The 18,386-nt window shown below is 33.3% G+C and overlaps 2 protein-coding genes and 1 long non-coding RNA gene across 3 annotated transcripts; 2 read left to right on the forward strand and 1 right to left on the reverse strand.

The window, feature by feature from the left end:
- Positions 1–2,160: 2,160 nt before the first annotated feature.
- LOC130662468 (uncharacterized) lies at positions 2,161–12,176 on the reverse strand. The gene is made up of 2 exons (XR_008989023.1): positions 11,862–12,176; positions 2,161–2,566 (listed from the first exon to the last, which is right to left on the reverse strand). It is a non-coding gene; the product is annotated as an uncharacterized LOC130662468 (long non-coding RNA).
- LOC130662466 (RNA-binding region-containing protein 3-like) lies at positions 2,908–4,393 on the forward strand. The gene has a single exon (XM_057461344.1). It carries the CDS (start codon positions 2,923–2,925, stop codon positions 4,309–4,311), a length of 1,389 nt encoding a protein of 462 aa, XP_057317327.1. The 5' UTR covers positions 2,908–2,922; the 3' UTR covers positions 4,312–4,393.
- LOC130662465 (transcriptional protein SWT1-like) lies at positions 4,574–16,385 on the forward strand. The gene is made up of 22 exons (XM_057461343.1): positions 4,574–4,940; positions 8,645–9,817; positions 9,896–9,937; positions 10,046–10,084; positions 10,628–10,712; positions 10,865–10,926; positions 11,004–11,051; positions 11,128–11,232; positions 11,689–11,770; positions 11,867–11,955; positions 12,185–12,254; positions 12,570–12,622; positions 12,966–13,063; positions 13,216–13,278; positions 13,536–13,624; positions 13,842–13,923; positions 13,997–14,141; positions 14,221–14,315; positions 14,608–14,754; positions 15,252–15,339; positions 15,420–15,487; positions 15,972–16,385. The coding sequence occupies exons 1-22, from the start codon at positions 4,818–4,820 to the stop codon at positions 16,051–16,053; spliced, it is 2,928 nt and encodes a 975-aa protein (XP_057317326.1). The 5' UTR covers positions 4,574–4,817; the 3' UTR covers positions 16,054–16,385.
- The last annotated feature ends 2,001 nt before the right edge of the window (positions 16,386–18,386 follow it).

Consider the following 18,386-nt stretch of genomic DNA (forward strand, 5'->3'; position numbering starts at 1 on the left):
CCAGCAACAAAAGAGATTTGTCATGCTTAGTCTGGATCGAGGGTTGGGGTAAATTTGTTAAATGTCATTCTATGATGAAAGTTTTTCCTTCCGAACTTTGTCCTGAACCTCTCTTCTAATTTTTTATTAGCAAAATGAGTGAATACGGGCTCACGAAAGACAACAAATAATTGCACTTGTTAATTAGACCATTAAAAAGTGAAAATAGTGTTTTTCTGCCTAAAGGAGTTAAAATGATTGTTGTTTTGGCTAAACAAATTGCTGTCAGTATAATGTGAAAACAATTATGATTCTGTTATGCCCCTACTATAGCTATAGTCAGACATCCCAAACAACTATTGTTAGACAAACTTTGTAAAAAGCACATATTTCATTAAAAAAAAACAACAACAACAAAAGTTTTTATTCAGAACTAAACAGTTGCAGAACTATACATAATGCATTTCCAGGGGTTTTATTCTTTGTATACTCCACTACATCACATTACAAAAGTTATTATATAACTTTATTAAATATAGTGACTGAACAAGCAAAAAAAGGACAAATTTTTCTTTGTATGAAAAAATATGTAGAGAAAGGGGTAAAAATCTGTCTGCAAAAACTGGGTAAAGAAGGTGAGCATATTTTGTTGAGGTTTATTTTTTGCAAATTTTTATTTTCCTATCTACCAGAATCTTTGGTATGGCTAGAAAGTTTCATCTAAAATTCCAAACAGTGGCTGTTAGGTCATCTATGCTTAAAGTTTGCTCATCATCATTTATAGCTTTGGACAGAAATGCTGAATGCAGTGGACCCACAGATATTGTGTATAATAATTTAGTTTCTACCTTTCCCTTCCTCTGTCTTACTAAATAAACGTTTGCCAAATCTAAATTGGAAGTTGGGTTAGTTGTGATATGTGTTTTTTCTTTTATCCATGCAAAAGTAACATGACACTATTATTATTTAATGCATCTGAAAACTCTAAAATATAAAAATTACAGCTTTTCCAGGCCCGGTTGGGAAAATATACCCTGCAAGGGCTAAATCGCTCACGTAAAATTTTCTGCATGAGCGATCCACATGCGATCACAAAATCTCGTGCAAATTAGTTTGCGTAAGTGGTCAATGAAACAAAAAGTTACGACATGCACATGCTTGATCTGTAAAATAAAACTAAAAATAATCGAGTCGTCGCTGATCAAAAATATCTACAAAAATGCTCTTTTTACAACTGATTTGCGTCAGCATTGTGTCAGCAATATTTTTTTGTAGTGAAGTTGTTCAGCTGGCAATATCTTTTGTCATTCACCTTTTATTAACCCTATTCGTTTTACAACTGATTTGCGTCAGCATTGTGTCAACAATATTTTTTATAGTGAAGTTGTTCAGCTGGCAATATCTTTTGTCATTCACCTTTTATTAACCCTATTCGGTCTGGGGTTTCTCCAACATACTATGACCGGTTTTTATGTGGATCGCATAAAAAATTGCAAAAAATTGCCCAAAAACCTGTTTTTTTTTCGATTTTCGGGTAAAATCTGACAAAGCCGGGAAATCGAATTAATCCAATGTCCAAATTATGCAAAAATGATTCTTCCTAATAAAACAAAGTTGTGTTGCAAGTTTCAAGTTCTAAGGATAATCCTAACAGGAGTTATTAAATTTTCCCCATTATAAGGATTTCATAGAGACTTAAGGGTAGTTTCGAGTAATGGCCAATAACAAAGCCTCTGAAAGGTATGGGACCTAAAGAATTAGCATGCAGGTGTCTAATAGATAAATATTGAAACTCAGTAAGTTTCATAGCCATGTAACATAGCAATAGGGAGTTATTAAAAAAACCTGTTAGAGGGGGGGGGCGGAAATCCCTCCCCCCCTCTAACGACGATGACAAATAAAAATGGAGTGCAAGTCTTATTGACATACCTTCTGGATGGTGAACTTCTTTAGGTTAATAGTTCCCTGCCAACTGGCTTTTTATGTCTCTAGATGGTTGTAATCGCAGAAGTCACCGGTGACATGCTTCGAAAATGCTTGTCACCAGCACAGTTTAACATGAAGAAAAACGGTACAGGAAACTCAATTGTTAGAGTCTTTGCAGAACATCTCTCCTCACAAAACCGAGGGCAGGGCTGTCTTATTGCCTGCTGTGTCGTGTGGAAGAAAGAACTTCTGGACTTCTTTTTAATACACTATACAATTTTTTTTATTATTACGAATCTAATAGAAACTTTATTTACTTGTTTTTTCTTTGGTATTACATCACAAGAACATTCGTCTGAAAGCTGTATTAAGGTACAGGGCATCTAACCTTTCCCATGTTCTGGTTATATTTAACTTGCATGGGTGCGCACTCTTCTCGCAGTATTCTCTGTGACAATGAAGGTCGGAATGACTTGTGGCATGGTTCCAAATGGTCTTCCGTCTTTCGTTCGAGTCTCAGTGTAATGCACCAGCCGAGCATAAAAGAGTGTCAGCAGGGGAGGGCCGACCTTAATGTTCTCTTTAGCTCATGTTCGTCATAATAACACGATCATTCTTCATAAGCTTTGTGTTTTGGGTGGTACTTATTTGGTAGATTCTCCTAAAATGTGAGAAAAATATATCGTAAGACCTCAAGAAAATTCTGATAAAGTCTCTTACGTGAGCGATTAATCGGTCTCCTGAGCAGACCTGCTTTTCTGAAAGTTTAGAGAAAGATGTATATATATTTTTCACTTTCGACCACTACCACAAATTATTTGTGCAATCTTTTTGAACAGGGCATGGGTTGCTCACAGACTAATTTCATGTGCAACACAATCCTTACTAACTGCCAGGCCTGGTGTGAATCTGGATGTGTGCCTGTCTTCTAAAAAAAACCAGAGAAGTTTTTAATTATGTTTGCTATATATCATGTTGTTTTAATTAAACTTAAAGATGTGATTCTTATTTATAGAAATGTCGAAATTACTTGTTAAGAATGTTCCTACAGACTTTTCTGATGGTGAAAAAGAACAATTCTTCTCATTATTTGGGGCAACAGAAGTAATATGTTTTCCTAAAAGTGGAAAGATGAGAAATTGTTGTTATCTGACATTTCCAGACAGGACAACTGCAAAGCAAGGACTTTATACAATACATCAATTTGAGGTTCTTGGACAAAAACTGGTAGCTGAATATGCTAAGCCAAGCCACATTGATTCTGCAGATCAGATTTATTGTAAGGAAGTTCTTGAAAAAAAAGTGTTTATTGGAACTCACCTAGAAGAGAAAAAAAAAGTTCAAACAAAAGAGATTCCTGAAAAAATTCAGAATGGTATATGTTCTAATTTAAACATCAATCATGACTTTCCTGATCACTTGGTGTACAAATATCCAGATCCAAATGTGATGATATTAACTAATATTGCCAATGCACTGGCAGCTGTGCCTAAGTTTTACATCCAAGTGTTACATTTGATGAACAAAATGAATCTTCCTCCTCCTTTTGCAACAGTAACTTTAACACCGCCTCTTCCTGGTGATAGCATAATTTTACAAGATGCATGTGTTGATACTTCTGATTTACAAGAATTTATTTCTAGTGATGAGTCTGAGATCGAAAGTGATACTGACCATGGTAAAAAACATGAAATTTTTAACTCTAATCAAATGCTGATGGGACCTGGAAAAAAAAGAAAGCGTTTAAAACCCTTGGCTAAAGTGGAACAAGAGAAATTTAATATAGTGAAAACAAAGAGCTCTCAACCTGTAGAAAGTGTGTTTGAGTTATCATCGTCATCAAAACGATATGAATTTCAGTTAGCAAGCAGCATCAAAGAAGCAGTTGAGAGAAAGAACCAACCTGCGATACATTATAATGTTTTTGATGAGAGGGGTGAGTTTGGGAAGATTGCACCATTAAGAAAAGATAGCGTCAGTCCCCTAAACGATGAAGATGATGAAGAAGAGGAAGAACTTGATGAGGATAGAGATGCTGATTATATAACATTGACACAACTGAAAGAAAATCGAATTTCAGAAAAGGAAGTTTTATCGATGAATCAATTTAAAAACTACTCACCAGGAGAAAAAACAAATCGGTTGTACATTAAAAATTTAAGCAAACAGGTTGTAGAAGAAGATTTAAAGTTTATATTTAAAAGATTTTTAAGACATTGTTCAGATCAAGAAAAGGAAAGTCTTGATATCAGATTAATGCAAGAAGGAAGGATGAAAGGCCAATCTTTCGTTACCCTTCCTTCTGAGGAAGTAGCAGAGAAAGCTTTAAAAAATGTTCATGGTTACATTTTGTATGAAAAACCCATGATAATTCAATATGGCAGGGCTGGAAAAACCAAGCAGTAGTAAATGTCAAATTTGTTATCATCAATATTATACATTGTCATGAATCTTGCTCTTTTATTTTTTTAAGTATTATTTGTTTAAATATTGTTTTGATTTGAATCGTGATGTGTAACAAATGTTACTTGTATATACTTTGTATTCTTAAAACCTGCTAATAATAATGGACACTGATAAGGATAATAATTTTAGTAACTATCATTTCGTTCAGTTGCATCCAAGTCTTCTCTTCTTCTTTTTTGTTCTAATTAATGCAGTGCTTTTTAAGTTCTTGAAAACGCACACCAAAAAAGGTTAATTGTGTAAGCAATCAAGTCTTTTTTTTGTTCTTTTAAGGGAGCTGGAGGAGGGTTGCATTAAGATTAAATTATGAAAACATTTACATAAAAAAATTGATATAAATTAAATGTTGTGAAAGGAATATCAACCATGCTGCATAAAAAAATTCTTTTTTTATAGTGCTGTTTGTTTTTAGAAGTAAAAATTAAGTAACCAAAACATGCTTTAACATGTCGTTGGAACCGCTACCTGATGGATGGTCAAAGTACCTTTCAAGAAAGTTTAATAAAGTATACTACTACCATGGAGCTACTGGCCGGTCTCTTTGGGTGCATCCATTGTTATGTCAAGAGGTACACCCAGTATCTACTTTTAAAACATGTCTGTTACCTATTTAAGCAAATAAGATTTTTGCAGTAGTCATGTTTTTTTTGCTTATAGATTAAAGAAAGTAATTTCTGCATGTTCTTTTTTTTGTAAATAACGAGGAAAGACTTGATCAAAATTAATAAACACAATTTGTTTATATTCTATCTCTTGTAGTGTTTTTGGGCTAGCGCTGAGCTTTGTAATTTTACATCTTATCAAATACAGTACTGGAAAAAGGTTGTTTAACATATCGAGCGCGCAACGTGCGTGGACTCCCTCGATACACGATGTACCGCGTTTATAATAATAAGAAACAATTAAAATAAATTGTCGCAATCTATCGAGAATCTAGTATCGTGACAAAATCCGTCTCGATGTATCGCGATGGTAGGTGATAATGAGAATAAAGAGAAAGTTTTTTTTAATGAAAATAGAGAGAAAGTTTTTTTTATTTCAAACACGTCTCTGCTTTATCTTTTTTTATTTTAAATAGGTGTATATTATAAGAAAATTTTTAACTTTCATATTTATTAAAGTAATTCTAGCGCATTACTTTTTCAACGTATTTATTTTCTAACGCTACTTTTCGTTCTTAAACTTTTAAAATGCAATCTAAAAAAACATTTCTATTGCCGCATTTCATTTATAAACTTTTAAAATGCGATCTAAAAAAACATTTCTATCGCCGCATTTCATTTATAAACTTTTTAACTTTGATCTAAAAAAGCATTTCTATCGCCGCATTTTGTTCTTAAACTTTTAAAATGCGATCTTAAAAAACATTTCTATCGCCGCGTTTCGAGAATACCGTCGTGGTACGCGAAGCGCAATGTTAAGCAACCTTTTTCCAGTACTGTAGTTGTGACACATAAGTTAATTTTTGGATAAGGCTGAACTTAAAAATATATATGTTTGCCATCACCTGTGTGAGGGTTTCGGCACTGACCCGGTCGGTTGGTTGGTCAGTCGGTTGGTCAGTCAGGATTTTATTTCATTTTTATTTTCAAAGCATGTCTAAGATATATTTTTTTTTACTTCTAAGAGAATGTACTAAATAAGCACCACAAAAATAAGATTACAAAGCCCAGAATAAAAAATGGTAACGAGAACGTAATAACACCGACCATAAATATAGAATATTAAAGTGGAGAGGTTAGGTACCCTGTACCATAATACAGCTTTCGGACGAATGTTCTCATGATGTAATATCAAAGAAAAGAAATTGTTGAAAAAAGTTTAAAAAATCTTTTTGAAGGGGGAAAGAGAAATCAAAAATGTATAGAAAAATATTTAATACCAAAAATATAACAAATCTGCCAACACATCATCTTATTCAACGTTGCACTTGTGGTTAAGTTTTACAAAATTCATTTTTTATCGGATTTCGTTTTAAGGCTGGCTTTCCTGCATCTGCAAAAGAACGGTGACCCCAAAAAAATTTCCACCCAGCGTAGTCCACTTTTACTAACTATGATGGGTCATGTTGGTGATATTTTTACGTAGTTCTTTTTCCAGGTCAGGAGTCAGTGGATTAGCTGGGATGTTTTGAATACAATTGTCAGGTTTAAAAAAGGTTATTTGAAGTCCTGGTATAGTCTTCTTTTGGAGAAAAAAAATAAAATATAAGATTAAAAATCTTTGACAATAACAGTATGTTATTTTAAGTAATGATTTTCATGATCCATTGTTTGCATTGTCATTCCAGCCCTCGAAATTAGCGTCGGCAAGCGGCAATTGCTGGTGCGGTTTCATTTCGCAACGCCGAGGCTAATCTTTGTTGCGCTTTCATTTTGCGGTAGAAAAGTGGGGGACGTTTTAAATCGTGAACCCCAAACACGATTATTGAGCGTCTACGTATAGCGACTTTCTCAATCTTAACTTCCTTTTCTACATGTCCGAAATAGTATGCATGACTATACTGTCACTTTTATAAATTTATTGTTTATTTTTCAGGTCATCACTAGCAAATAGGCAATAATATGCTTCGTTTTCAAATTACAAAAAATCTTTATCCACATGGCTTAAATAAAATTTTAAAATTCATTCGAAAAGTTCAACTACATTTTAACAAAATTTATACAGAAAATTTTTTTTACCGCATGTGGGTTTTTGTTTGAAATTGTTTGAATAAAGGGGCATAAAAAAATCTATTAAATTAAATTAAATTAGTTGACCTGGGACGAGCAAACAAGTGCCATTTTGGAAAAAAAATTATGTTAATCAATAACCTTTATATATCTATGCATTGATAAAGTTTGAATGCACACCCCTTAACAGCTCTAAAATTACTGATGAAAGAAAATGTCTAGTTTTGCTATTACTGAAATATGACATCATAATTCATGCAGCTTAATTAAATCTGAAATTCTTTAAATGTGAATATCTTGAGACCGAAAAGAGCTTTTTAAAAAATTTAAAAAGACTTGTTAACCAACTTTTTAAGCTCTATAAAATAAGTCCAACTTCATTTTATACCTCGGGTTCCCTTTAAAACTAGCAAAATCAAACACTTTAAAAGGTGGGGAACAAAAATTTTTAGCACTAAAATTGTTCACATGGAGTCCCATCAATAAGAAAAAAGCACCCATGCAATAAATCGGGCAAGCCAGGCTTCGCTAATCTTGTTTGCATGAGCAACCCGAAATATAAAATTACCAATATTAAAAAAAAAACTAAGTAACAACATTCTTTTGTCACTGTACACCGGATCTATCAATAGGGGTGAGTGATTGCCCTTGCACTTGCAGACACATTTAATTCTGAGAAGTGGAATAATAACTGAACCATTGATTGCTCCCCCAATTCCACAAAAGTTTGGCTAGCAGAGCCTTTTGGATTTGCGAACTTGGTTCTCAGAATTTTTTTTCTAATAATCTGTTTTTTTTCATTTGACTAACCTGGAACATATTTTACTTTTAAATATTACCTATGATATATTGCCTGCTCTGCTTGTGAAGTGCAACTATATGCAGACTTGTTCATCTGTGCCTCAATAGTATTCATCTCTGCCCCAGTAAAGGATCACATGGCTATGGGTTTCAGCTGTAATATGCTGTCACCAACTACAAAGTGGCTGTATTGATGTTTTCTCAGTCTATAATTCTTTATTTGAGTCAGGAGTCGGTGGATTAGCTAGGATGTACCGGTTTAAGAATTAAGCGTCCTAAAAATGTAGTCTATAGTCTATGTAGTCTTTTTTTATATTTTTTGACGGGAAGTTTGTTATGATAAGAGTATGTAAATAGTAATAAGTGGTGCATGCAATTTATGTTGATTTGTGTGATTTTTTTTTTAAAAAAACTCACTGTGTGTGTGTGTATTTTTAAAAGTTTTGATGGTAATTATCTTGTCAAAAAAGGGGCGAAAATTCAGACCACAATAGACAATTAATTCACAATTTAAGTGCAGCAAGAGAATATTAAAAATATTGCTTTGGAATGTGAATAAAAGAAACCTTAGGGACATAAAAGGGGTATTAAAAGCATTACGATATGTATAGCACTCTCTATGTTCTAAAGAACATACCATTAGGATTAATTCGTAAAAAAGCAAAAATCATTTTGTTTATTTGTTAAAGAAAATGCAGGTAAACAACGTTTTTGCAGTTACTGTAGTTACCTATAAAAATTAGTATCTATATATTTTATATTTTTTCTTTATATTTTTTCAATTCTTTATTTTTATGTAGAATGAAGATATTCCACCTGGTACAACGAACAATGAAAATATTACCAATATTACAAAAATTGACAATTGTAAATCCGAATCTAACGAATACAAATCTACGAAAAAAACAAAAAATGGCAGTGTGGAAACTCTCAGTTCACCAAGTACACTAAGTGAAAAGGAGTTATACAAACTTAGTAACGAAAGTAAATTTTATAGATCACGAACAGAAGAGATTGCAAACTGGGCAGCAGATGTTTCTTCACAAAGTAGTCACACTTCATCTTTGTCGTCCTACAATTTAAATCAAAGAAATATAAAAAATGTTGAGGAAAAGCCATCTAAACCAACCTTGAAACCATTGAATAGTGTGTATAAATCAAAGAAGAAAAACAAGTTTTCTGAAACAATATTGAATAATAAAAATAATGTAACTAGGGGAGTTGCAAGCATTATAAAAAGCCAAATGAAGACTAAAAAAAGTATAAATGCTTTGAAGACAGAAGAAATTAAATGCAAAAACAAGAAAAACAATTCTTTAACACCTGCTATGTTAGAAATGGTTGATAAAATGAGTAAGAAGAAGACAGTGGGAAGTGTTACAGATGATAATAGTAGCATTGTTAGTTTAAGCAAAGTAAGATATCAGCCTTACAGTACCATCGGCTCAGCAGCCTTAAAGAAGGAGAAAAGGAAGAACATAAAATTAAAGGCTGTTGCAAATACACAATTAGAAAATGATATCATAAAAAATATATTAGATGCATCTGACAAAGCATTACCTTCTCTAAAGCCACTAAATAAGCCCATCCCTCGAAAACGAACAGAATCAGAATGTAGTCGAAAGTCTGTGAGTGCTGTTTCGTCTGCAAGTGAAAAGAGTAAACAGAAAGCAAACCCATTCTTTGAAAAAAAATTAAACTGTGAAAAGTTTCACATCCCAACTTCGTCTTGTGATTCAGCAAAATCTTTATTTAGTCCAACCTTTTCACCTCCCGATACTATTTTCTCATCAAAAGCAGCTTTGCCTTGTGAAAGCGAGTCAATGAACATTGATGCAACTCCTATCCAAGCAACTGAATTTAGTGCTCAAAGTTTCATACAACAGTTTAGCAATGAATCAAACATTCTTAATATTGAAGAAGAAATGGAAATTGACGATGCTATCCAGCTTAATAAAGAAATCATGAGAGAGGTACTGTGGGTTGATTACCTAATTTACTAAAATTACTAAAGAAAACAACATACACTATAAATTCAAAATATGTTTTAGATCAGAGGAATAAGAGAAGAAAACATCATAACAAAGCCACAGGTACTGTTTCAAAATTTTACAAAAATGATTGTTAACTAGTAACAGTAATACTTACCTTTGATCATTGCATGATCAGAGGTCTTTTACTGTTTTTTTAAAAAATTTTAGCTATCTGTTAAAGATCAAGCAACACTACCAACATATTCTGTAAGTTTTTGTTCTTTGTTGGGGGGTTTGTAGGGTGAAGTGGGTGTATGGGTGTGCGTGCGTGTATCTGTTGGTGGGTGCCTATGTCTGCTTGGATTTGTGTATGTAGCCGTACATAATCATGCAAATACTTTTCACATCCCTAAAAAGATGCTAAAACTAAATAAAGCATTAAGATAACTTTTAATCAAACAAGGTTAATTATGTAATTGTTTTATTTTGTATTTGTTTTTTTATTAACGGCCTCCCTAAATTGATTGCACTTGACCAGAAAACGAAATCAAAAGGTGATTATTAAATACTGCACAGACAACTATCTGTGCAGTATTTAAATACTGCGTAGTAGTTTGCTGACATCTAAAAGTTATATATCCAAGGCTGCAATAAAAATTTTTGCAAATAAATCTTCCAACCATTTAAAAAGGTTTTTGGTCGATGCCATATAAACCAAGGGGTATTTATTTTTTTTATTAGTGCATTTTTTGCAAAAAACTTGCATTTTGTTTTTTTATATGTTTTAGAGCATATTTCTTTTTCTTATAGGACCCTCTATATATCGTAATTGATACAAACATATTACTTGCTCATCTGAGATTTGTGTCTGAGCTAAAAGATTACCCCTTACCAGGTTAGTACCTCTTTGTCATCTTAATTGAATTGCGGGAGTTTGTTTGTGACTTAAGAAGAGTTGTTATATAATAGAATAAAATGATTTTATACCCTGTTTACATTTTTCTTATCTGTCAGCTCTTTTTAATTATGTTGTGAATTTTGTGTTAGGTGTTGGAGCTCCTATACTTTATATACCATGGATGGTATTTCAAGAACTTGATTCGTTAAAGGTTTGTTGTCAATGAAGAAATTTTTATTTTGTATTCCATGTTTTAAATTTCCTGGATATATCAGTAATTTTCTTTAGGATGCTGTAAATCGAACACATACTCAAAGAAATGTAAATGGCGATGAGGTTTGTACGTTTTCTTGTGCATTGTAGCTGTAGAAATTGGATTTCACTGCTATTGAATTATCTTTATTTTTATTAGGAAAAGACATATAAATTAAATATTTTGGCGAGAAAAGCAATACTATTTATAAGCACTTGTCTGGAGCAACAACATCCAAGAGTCAAAGGCCAAACTGCAGTTGAGGTTAGTGAACATTTCCATGCACAAGGTGTATATAGTAGGTACATAGAGTTTGTACCGCATAGTAGGAGAGAAATTTTAAAAAATTACTGCTAAATCAGCACATTTTTAATGGTAAAGTTAGGTTAGAAATTCTCAACACAAGTGTTTCAGTTTCAAAAAGATTAGTGAAATATAAAATGATTTTACGAAATTGGAATTTATCAATGTATTTTTTAGTTAATGGTTCATACAGTTTAGGTGCACAGTAGGTGTGTGTTTACGAGCATGGGCTAAACTTGTAATTCCCTTGATTAGTAAAATTGATTATTTCTACACTTAGAACATATATCTGATACTCAGGTGAAACATGGTAGTTTTCGTAGTTTTCAAATATTTAGTTCCTAATCTCAATTAGTTGTAGATGGAGAAATACCATGCTCTGTGCAGTTTGTTATGTAACTTGAACTATATTATTAGGCTGGAACTGTCATTCCTGGATTTGTTGAAGAGAGTAATGATGATAGCATACTCCATTGTGGGCTCAGTTTACAAACAAGAGGTAAAATTTTAGTTCCTATGTATCCAATACTCAAACTTTAGAGAGTTCAGATTGCGCGGCTTTAGAGAGAAATGAACTTTAATGTTTTTACCTTAGCCAAACATAGTTATGTTGTTTTGCTATCAAATGACAGAAATCTGTGCAACAAGGCTGTAGTATCAGGAATCAAAGCTTTTTCTCAACAGGTATGTCTAAAGTATATTCTTCTTAAACAGTACAAGAATGATTACATTGTAAAGTTATATTTACATCCACGATGGTCTTTCATTTGATTCAAAGGTTTGAAAATTCACTTCCACCATACTATTAAAAGAATTACATAATTATATAAAATAATAGACTTTATATTAAACTATTGTTTTAATGTTAAAAATGTTATTTCGGTGTTTTATTAAATTTATTTTTATTTGTTAGAACATTTTGCTTGGTTTGAGAAGCTTGTTTCAAAATGGTACTGTTGCTGTAAGGAAAGAAAATTTTGAAGGTATATCTAAACGTTTTTTACGACATGGGTATTTTGACTACTTATTTTAAACAATATAATTTTGGAATTGCCAGTACTGCTTGAAACTTCTGGAAATGGGATATGTACTTTGGGAAAAAGTCGGAAAAAGTTTCCAAAATGGAAAACCCCTTAAAACTCTAAGAACATAAGTTTTCTAAATATATTTTTTGTTAATATTTTTTGATTACTCGTTTGGTTGAAAACTCCTGGAATTTACTTTTTGGAAATCACTGACCAAATGGTGAATTTTAATTTAAGAAAAAAGTAGTTTACCAAATTGTACTTCTGTTATAGAATACAATCACGAGCTTGAAATTCAAACAGAAATAGCAGCACGAAGAAAACAGGTCAGTTTGTGTAACCTTTGGCGGACTAACAGGGACAATAGAATACTTACTATTATAGCTTCTTTTTGGAAAAGTTTAGTCTCTTCGTAAAGTATCCAATGTGACTTAGAGGTCGTTTAGAAGGCAGTTTGAATTTAGGCGTGCGACATTTTATAACCTATTATAAACGATCAAATTCTCTTTCATCAATGTCGCAAAAGTTTTTTCTTTCTCGTGTGTTGTGGCTCGTCTTGAAATCTGTCTTTACCACCGAAAAGGGTGTTGCTTTTTAATCAAGGCATGGTTTGTTATTCAGATTTTTTATTATTCTAAGATACCGTTTTAATGTTTTCAATTTTTTTAGGCTGACCATTTGTCTTGTGAGTTGCAATGTATGTTAAGAGAAGCCTTCTCAAAAATAATAGAGTACGAGATGAAACTGGCTTACGACGATAACACATGGTAACTTAGCATTAAGCTCAGTTTTCTGTAGTTTTTTGTTTTGTGTCTTGGTTTTTAAATTATTTTTTTAATGATGGCATTAACAATCTGTAAAATGTAAAGGAATTTTAGATTTCAAATTTGGAAGCATAGTTAATTGTGTTCTGTTTTAGGTTACTAATTGTGAAGATTCAACCACCTTGGACTTTGCATGATGTGTTTGTTTTACTCGACAAGTAAGGAAGTTAATTAGAAACAGCAGAATGTTTATTTACATGTTATCACATTCAAACATCAGCTTCTTTCAAAGATTTATCATTCGAACGTCGTATGTCTTACCAACTTTTATTTAGCTCATTTGTGCACCTTTGCATCCGTGTTTTGAATTGTCCTGTGTGGCTTCAAAATACCTAGGAGGAAAAAAAAGAGGAGGAAAGCTTACAATTGGTTAGCTTTTATTATTTGGTCATATTTCGATTGTACAACCTTTTAGGCATTGGATTGCAGTGTTTGGTATGATAGTGAAGAGAAGTTTAAAACAGAATGTGCAGTCCTTAAAGAAATTATTTATCACATGCGAAGGTATGTTAACTATCCGCAAGACTTGCACTACACTGCCTGTAATACAACAAGCCTGAATTTATAATGAAAAAACAAATGATCTGTGATCTGTAACTGGGGTTGATTTACAAGACTAAACAGGAAAGTCCACGGGAAATTGTTTTGAGTGACTGAAAACTTTGAATCAGTGATTTTTAAAACAACTGATGTCAATAAAATAGCTTTGTGTACTTTTTAGGTAACCCAGGGGAACTTGAAACTGTCCAGAAAATGCTAACGTTAAGTCTAGAACTACTTCAAGGTTTTTTTGTCCGTTCAAAGTGAGTAAAACTTTTGTCTTTCAGTTTTGTGTTTTAGTATTGTTAGCTATGATTTTTGCTTTGTTTTCTGTAGCTATGATGGTGTGCTTACAAAGTGCATTGCGGGAGTTCGAGTGTTGATAAATAATTGCAAAGAATACCTAAATAAAGTTGAACGTCATCCACAATTGCCGCCTACAGTAGAGTTGCCATCTTTAACCGGCACAACCACCCAGAAGGTTTTGATATATTTTCTTTTTTCACGCATGCGTTTTATGAGGTGTAGAATATTTATTTAAGACATAGAAATTTGTTTAGACTACTGAAGAAAATCGACCTGTCCAATCGCCAGTAATGCATCACATGGTTCTGGAAACGTTTGACGCCATTTGGAGAACTGTCACTCATTACAGGTAGGCGCAGGTGAAAAATGACGTCATCTCAAGCTTCTTTTGTGCCACGTGTGAATGTCAAATGTCGTGTGAATGTCAGAATGTCAAACAATAATATGTAATTATAACGAAAAAAATTAATTCTCCAAATTTGATACGCATTTAATAACTTATTCTTGAGTATAATTTTCTTCACGTTGTAGTGTGAGATCACAGTTGCCCTCTCTGTGGTAGTTCAGTTAGAAGTTTTTTTTGAACCATGTACGACAGTGTGGTTTTTAGTAATAACTTATTTCTTTTATATTTTTTGCAGTGCTTTGATATTCTACAGTTTAAACTTTCCAAGTCCATTAGTAAAAGATTTGGATCCGAATGAAGCAAAGCCGAGTAAGGAAGAAGCATTGGCTTGTTTATCAACGATGACACCATGTTTGTTAAATTTAATCAAAATGATACAAAGGTTGGAGCATTTGAGTTTTAACATTACCTGCGGTGAATAATAGGTTGCATCTTCCCTTTTTTTCCGTATCTTTTATCTGTTTCTTTGCGAGTGAAAATATTATTCAAGATGTAAAGAATAACTCACGAAATAGACAGTATGTGTCTTGCTTTTTTGCTTCTTTTTTAATATAATTAATAGGCTGTAAATAATTGTCTTTTCACTATTTGTTTTTGTAAGTCGGAAAGGTAGCCGAACCCCGAAAAGGTTAAAATCGTACGGAGTTATAGAATAAGAGCGGTATAATGTCCTTTTAATTCATATTTCTTCTCAAATGCTACTACAATTTTGTAATTCCTGTTTCATTTCTATACGATCAGAATATTTTTTTTATTAGGCTGTAATGTAGAGAAAAGTGACTCAGACTTTTTTCCTTCGTCAAAATAATCGAAAGAAAATATTAAAAGAAAACATTCTGATGTACTTTTTTCTAGTTTTCATTTGATTTATTTTTTTAGTTTGCTATTGATTCCAGTTGGAGATTTGACACACTCTTCTCAACAAATTTTAAATTTGTTGCAATCCATCTACGTGTTTATGAAAGAGGTAATTAAACCACCAGCCACTTTACCATCAACCAACTCAGCTTACAATTTAGTACATATAAAATTTTGTTTATGCTGTAGGTGATGAAGCGTGAATCTGATATGAATCCACAAGAACTGTTGCAATTTTGTCAGGATCAGAAAACAAGGTAAATGATAAAGATACCCAAAGCTGTTTATATTAAATATTGCGGCCGTTAACATACCGTAAATCCTGGTACGCGCTCTGCTTAAGTAGATTTTGAGCATCTTAGGAAGGCTACTCGAGCTGGGCGCTTGTTTAAATTCATTGCACTTCGGTATGTTTCTGATAACTGCCAAACTTGTTCTTTTCACTCTTTTGGTTATCTCACTGCCGCATTCTTTCTAAGGACGAGGTTACGTCACAGGCTTTAAAACTTCAAACAAAAAGTCGTGTTGGTTAACGATTTGAATAAGCAACCGTTTCTTTAGGCGGAGAGTGTGCGCGTTTATTTAAGATGAGGGCTATCAAAGGCTGTGGCGTTTTAGAATTTTTTCCATGGCAGATCGGGCGCTTATTTGTGAGGGTGTTTAATGGAAGGGGGCGCTCATCTTTCCGGCATTAAGTAATTCTTCATTTATTTTGTCATGCTTTTAATGTTACCGTTTTAGAGCTGCCCTTGTACAAGGATTATCACAGCTGGATAGATCGTACGCCATGTTACAGCAGTGCGTTTCTTATCACGGCACGTAAAATAACTCATTCGAATACAGCGTCGTGTAACGGGACACGCCAGGTAATGACACTGTTACTGTTGGTAACATTTCTTAACTAGATTCAAAGAACTTTGTTGTACCGTCTTAGTGTAGTTATTTTTAGAAAGAACTTCTTAACGCCTTTATCTAGGGCGGCAGTTATATTTCTGTTTTGTGGCGGCAATATGAGAGTGTAAATATAGTTGTATATAGAGATGTAAAAGATATTTTTGTGTTACTTTAGTACTCACTTTTTTAGTAAAAAAATATTTGTATACGACCAGGTTTATGTAGAAAAACAGAAAGTGAACAGAAGACTTTTTCCCATTACTGATGTTGTCTTGTTTTTCCCTTATGCCTGATCAGTAAAATCTATATTTAGCTCGACGCGTTGATCCGGGTCAAAGTGTTTTTCCCGGACATGTTTATTCAGTTCATTTACTAAGGCAGGTTTCCACTCAAACGAATGTAGTCAAATCGATGGCGTTTTTATAAAAATTGATTTCTACTTACATTCGGCCATGCCATGATGAAATTCATGACATAAATACGATGAACAAAACTATTTTTTGTACCATTCTAAAAATTCTCAGGCATCTGCCTCCAAACTATTTGCTTTATATGACTTTCTTTGAAACTGCTTGAGGAAGCGACCCAAGACACTGAAATACGGAAACTTCTTCTACAAATGCTATCTCAAATACTTAATATTCATCTGCAAAAAATCTTACTTATCGGTGATGCATTTTCAGAAGTTTTATCGTTTAACAGTTGCTCGTGTTGAATAGTGTATTGCTGTTTCTGCATCAAATATGCAATTAAATTTTCATCTCTTTAATAATAGCCTTATTTTGTCTGTCTGTCTGTCACGCAAGATGGTAGCTTAGCTGCGCAATAGCAAGAAGCACGCAACGCGGTATAAAAAGGACGGGCGAACCCGTGCATTTTTTCACGGGCTAACGACTAGCTTGTTAAAATGCTTTAAGCCATTTTGCACATTTTCCCGCTTCTCAGTGAATGTTCATTTTTTTGTCGATATGTTTACATCACATGGGTATAAATCAATGATGTCATTGGATAAATTTCAATCTATCGTAGAAAAAGCAGAAAAAAATCCTGCTTTTAAAATCGATAGAATTCGACTGCCAGGTCGACGTCAATCGATGAAGATTATGGAATGTTCTATTTTTAGTAACATCGATTCGATCACATTCGTTTGAGCGGAAACCCGCCATAAGACTGGAGTCGACCTTGACCCGGCTACTATTTCCAATATTTACCTTTCAACCCAACATCACAAATTGCATATCTCAAAAATTGTGCTAATGGGAAATATTTTTTTATGCTTATTTCATCAGATTGTTTAAAAAAGCATTTTCACAACATTGAATAGTGGGACCTGCTCACTATTACTAAGACGGGAATAACTTTTCTATGGTTCCTGCTATTTCTATGGGACCTGCTAACAATTGCTAAGACAGGAATAGCTTTTCTATGGTTCAGTTTACCTGGAGCCAAACCACAAATTACTACCCAATTTTTTTGTGTTCATCATTCTTCTTGTATTAAGTGGATGCATTTTATATTCGTCTTGATATACAACATCACAAGCTGCTATTTTTATTCTTCTTCCTTACTCCGCCGGAAATCACTGCGCTCCTGCATAACTTGAATTTTACAGATTCCGATAAGCAAAGCGATACTTTTTTAAGTTGCATTTTAGCATTTTAAAGTATTGCTACCAAAAAAAGGTCTGGAGAAAACGTAAGTAAGACAGCAAGAAAAGTGAAAGAAACGATAAATATTATAGACAGACTCATATCAATAGTATTTCCTATTAACTTCTAGAGATAAGGTTACCCGCACTTCGGAAAGCGAATATTCAGAAAAAATGCAAAATTGTTCGAGACAAACCTAAAAAAAAGCGAACTTTCAGAAAAAGAAACGTGTAACAGAAACCGAATTTTTTTAAAAAAGAAATTTTATTCAACCTATTGCTTCTATCTACGTCCGTAATTACTTTAATTGCTGTAATCTGGTTGGTTGATTTCGATCCTCTAATGAATATCCAAGAATGATTGCGATCATTACCCGTCGATGACAACTGTAGCTGTCGAAACGTAGCTTAGAATAAGAGCCTGACTCTAGGGCCAAACTCTATGCCTATAAGAGCCTTACCAAAGAAGGCGGTGTTTGCAAAGGAAAGGGTGGGAAGAGATGCGTTACCGAAAAATCCATCACCTTCGACGATTAGAAGCGGTGTCTGGAAAAAAAGGACAATGACATATATAGGAACCAGGTACTTATTCAAAACAAGGGTTATAAGGTTAT

The sequence above is a fragment of the Hydractinia symbiolongicarpus genome, chromosome 10, assembly GCF_029227915.1.
Source record: "Hydractinia symbiolongicarpus strain clone_291-10 chromosome 10, HSymV2.1, whole genome shotgun sequence".
In the NCBI taxonomy this organism is placed as follows: Eukaryota; Metazoa; Cnidaria; class Hydrozoa; order Anthoathecata; family Hydractiniidae; genus Hydractinia; species Hydractinia symbiolongicarpus.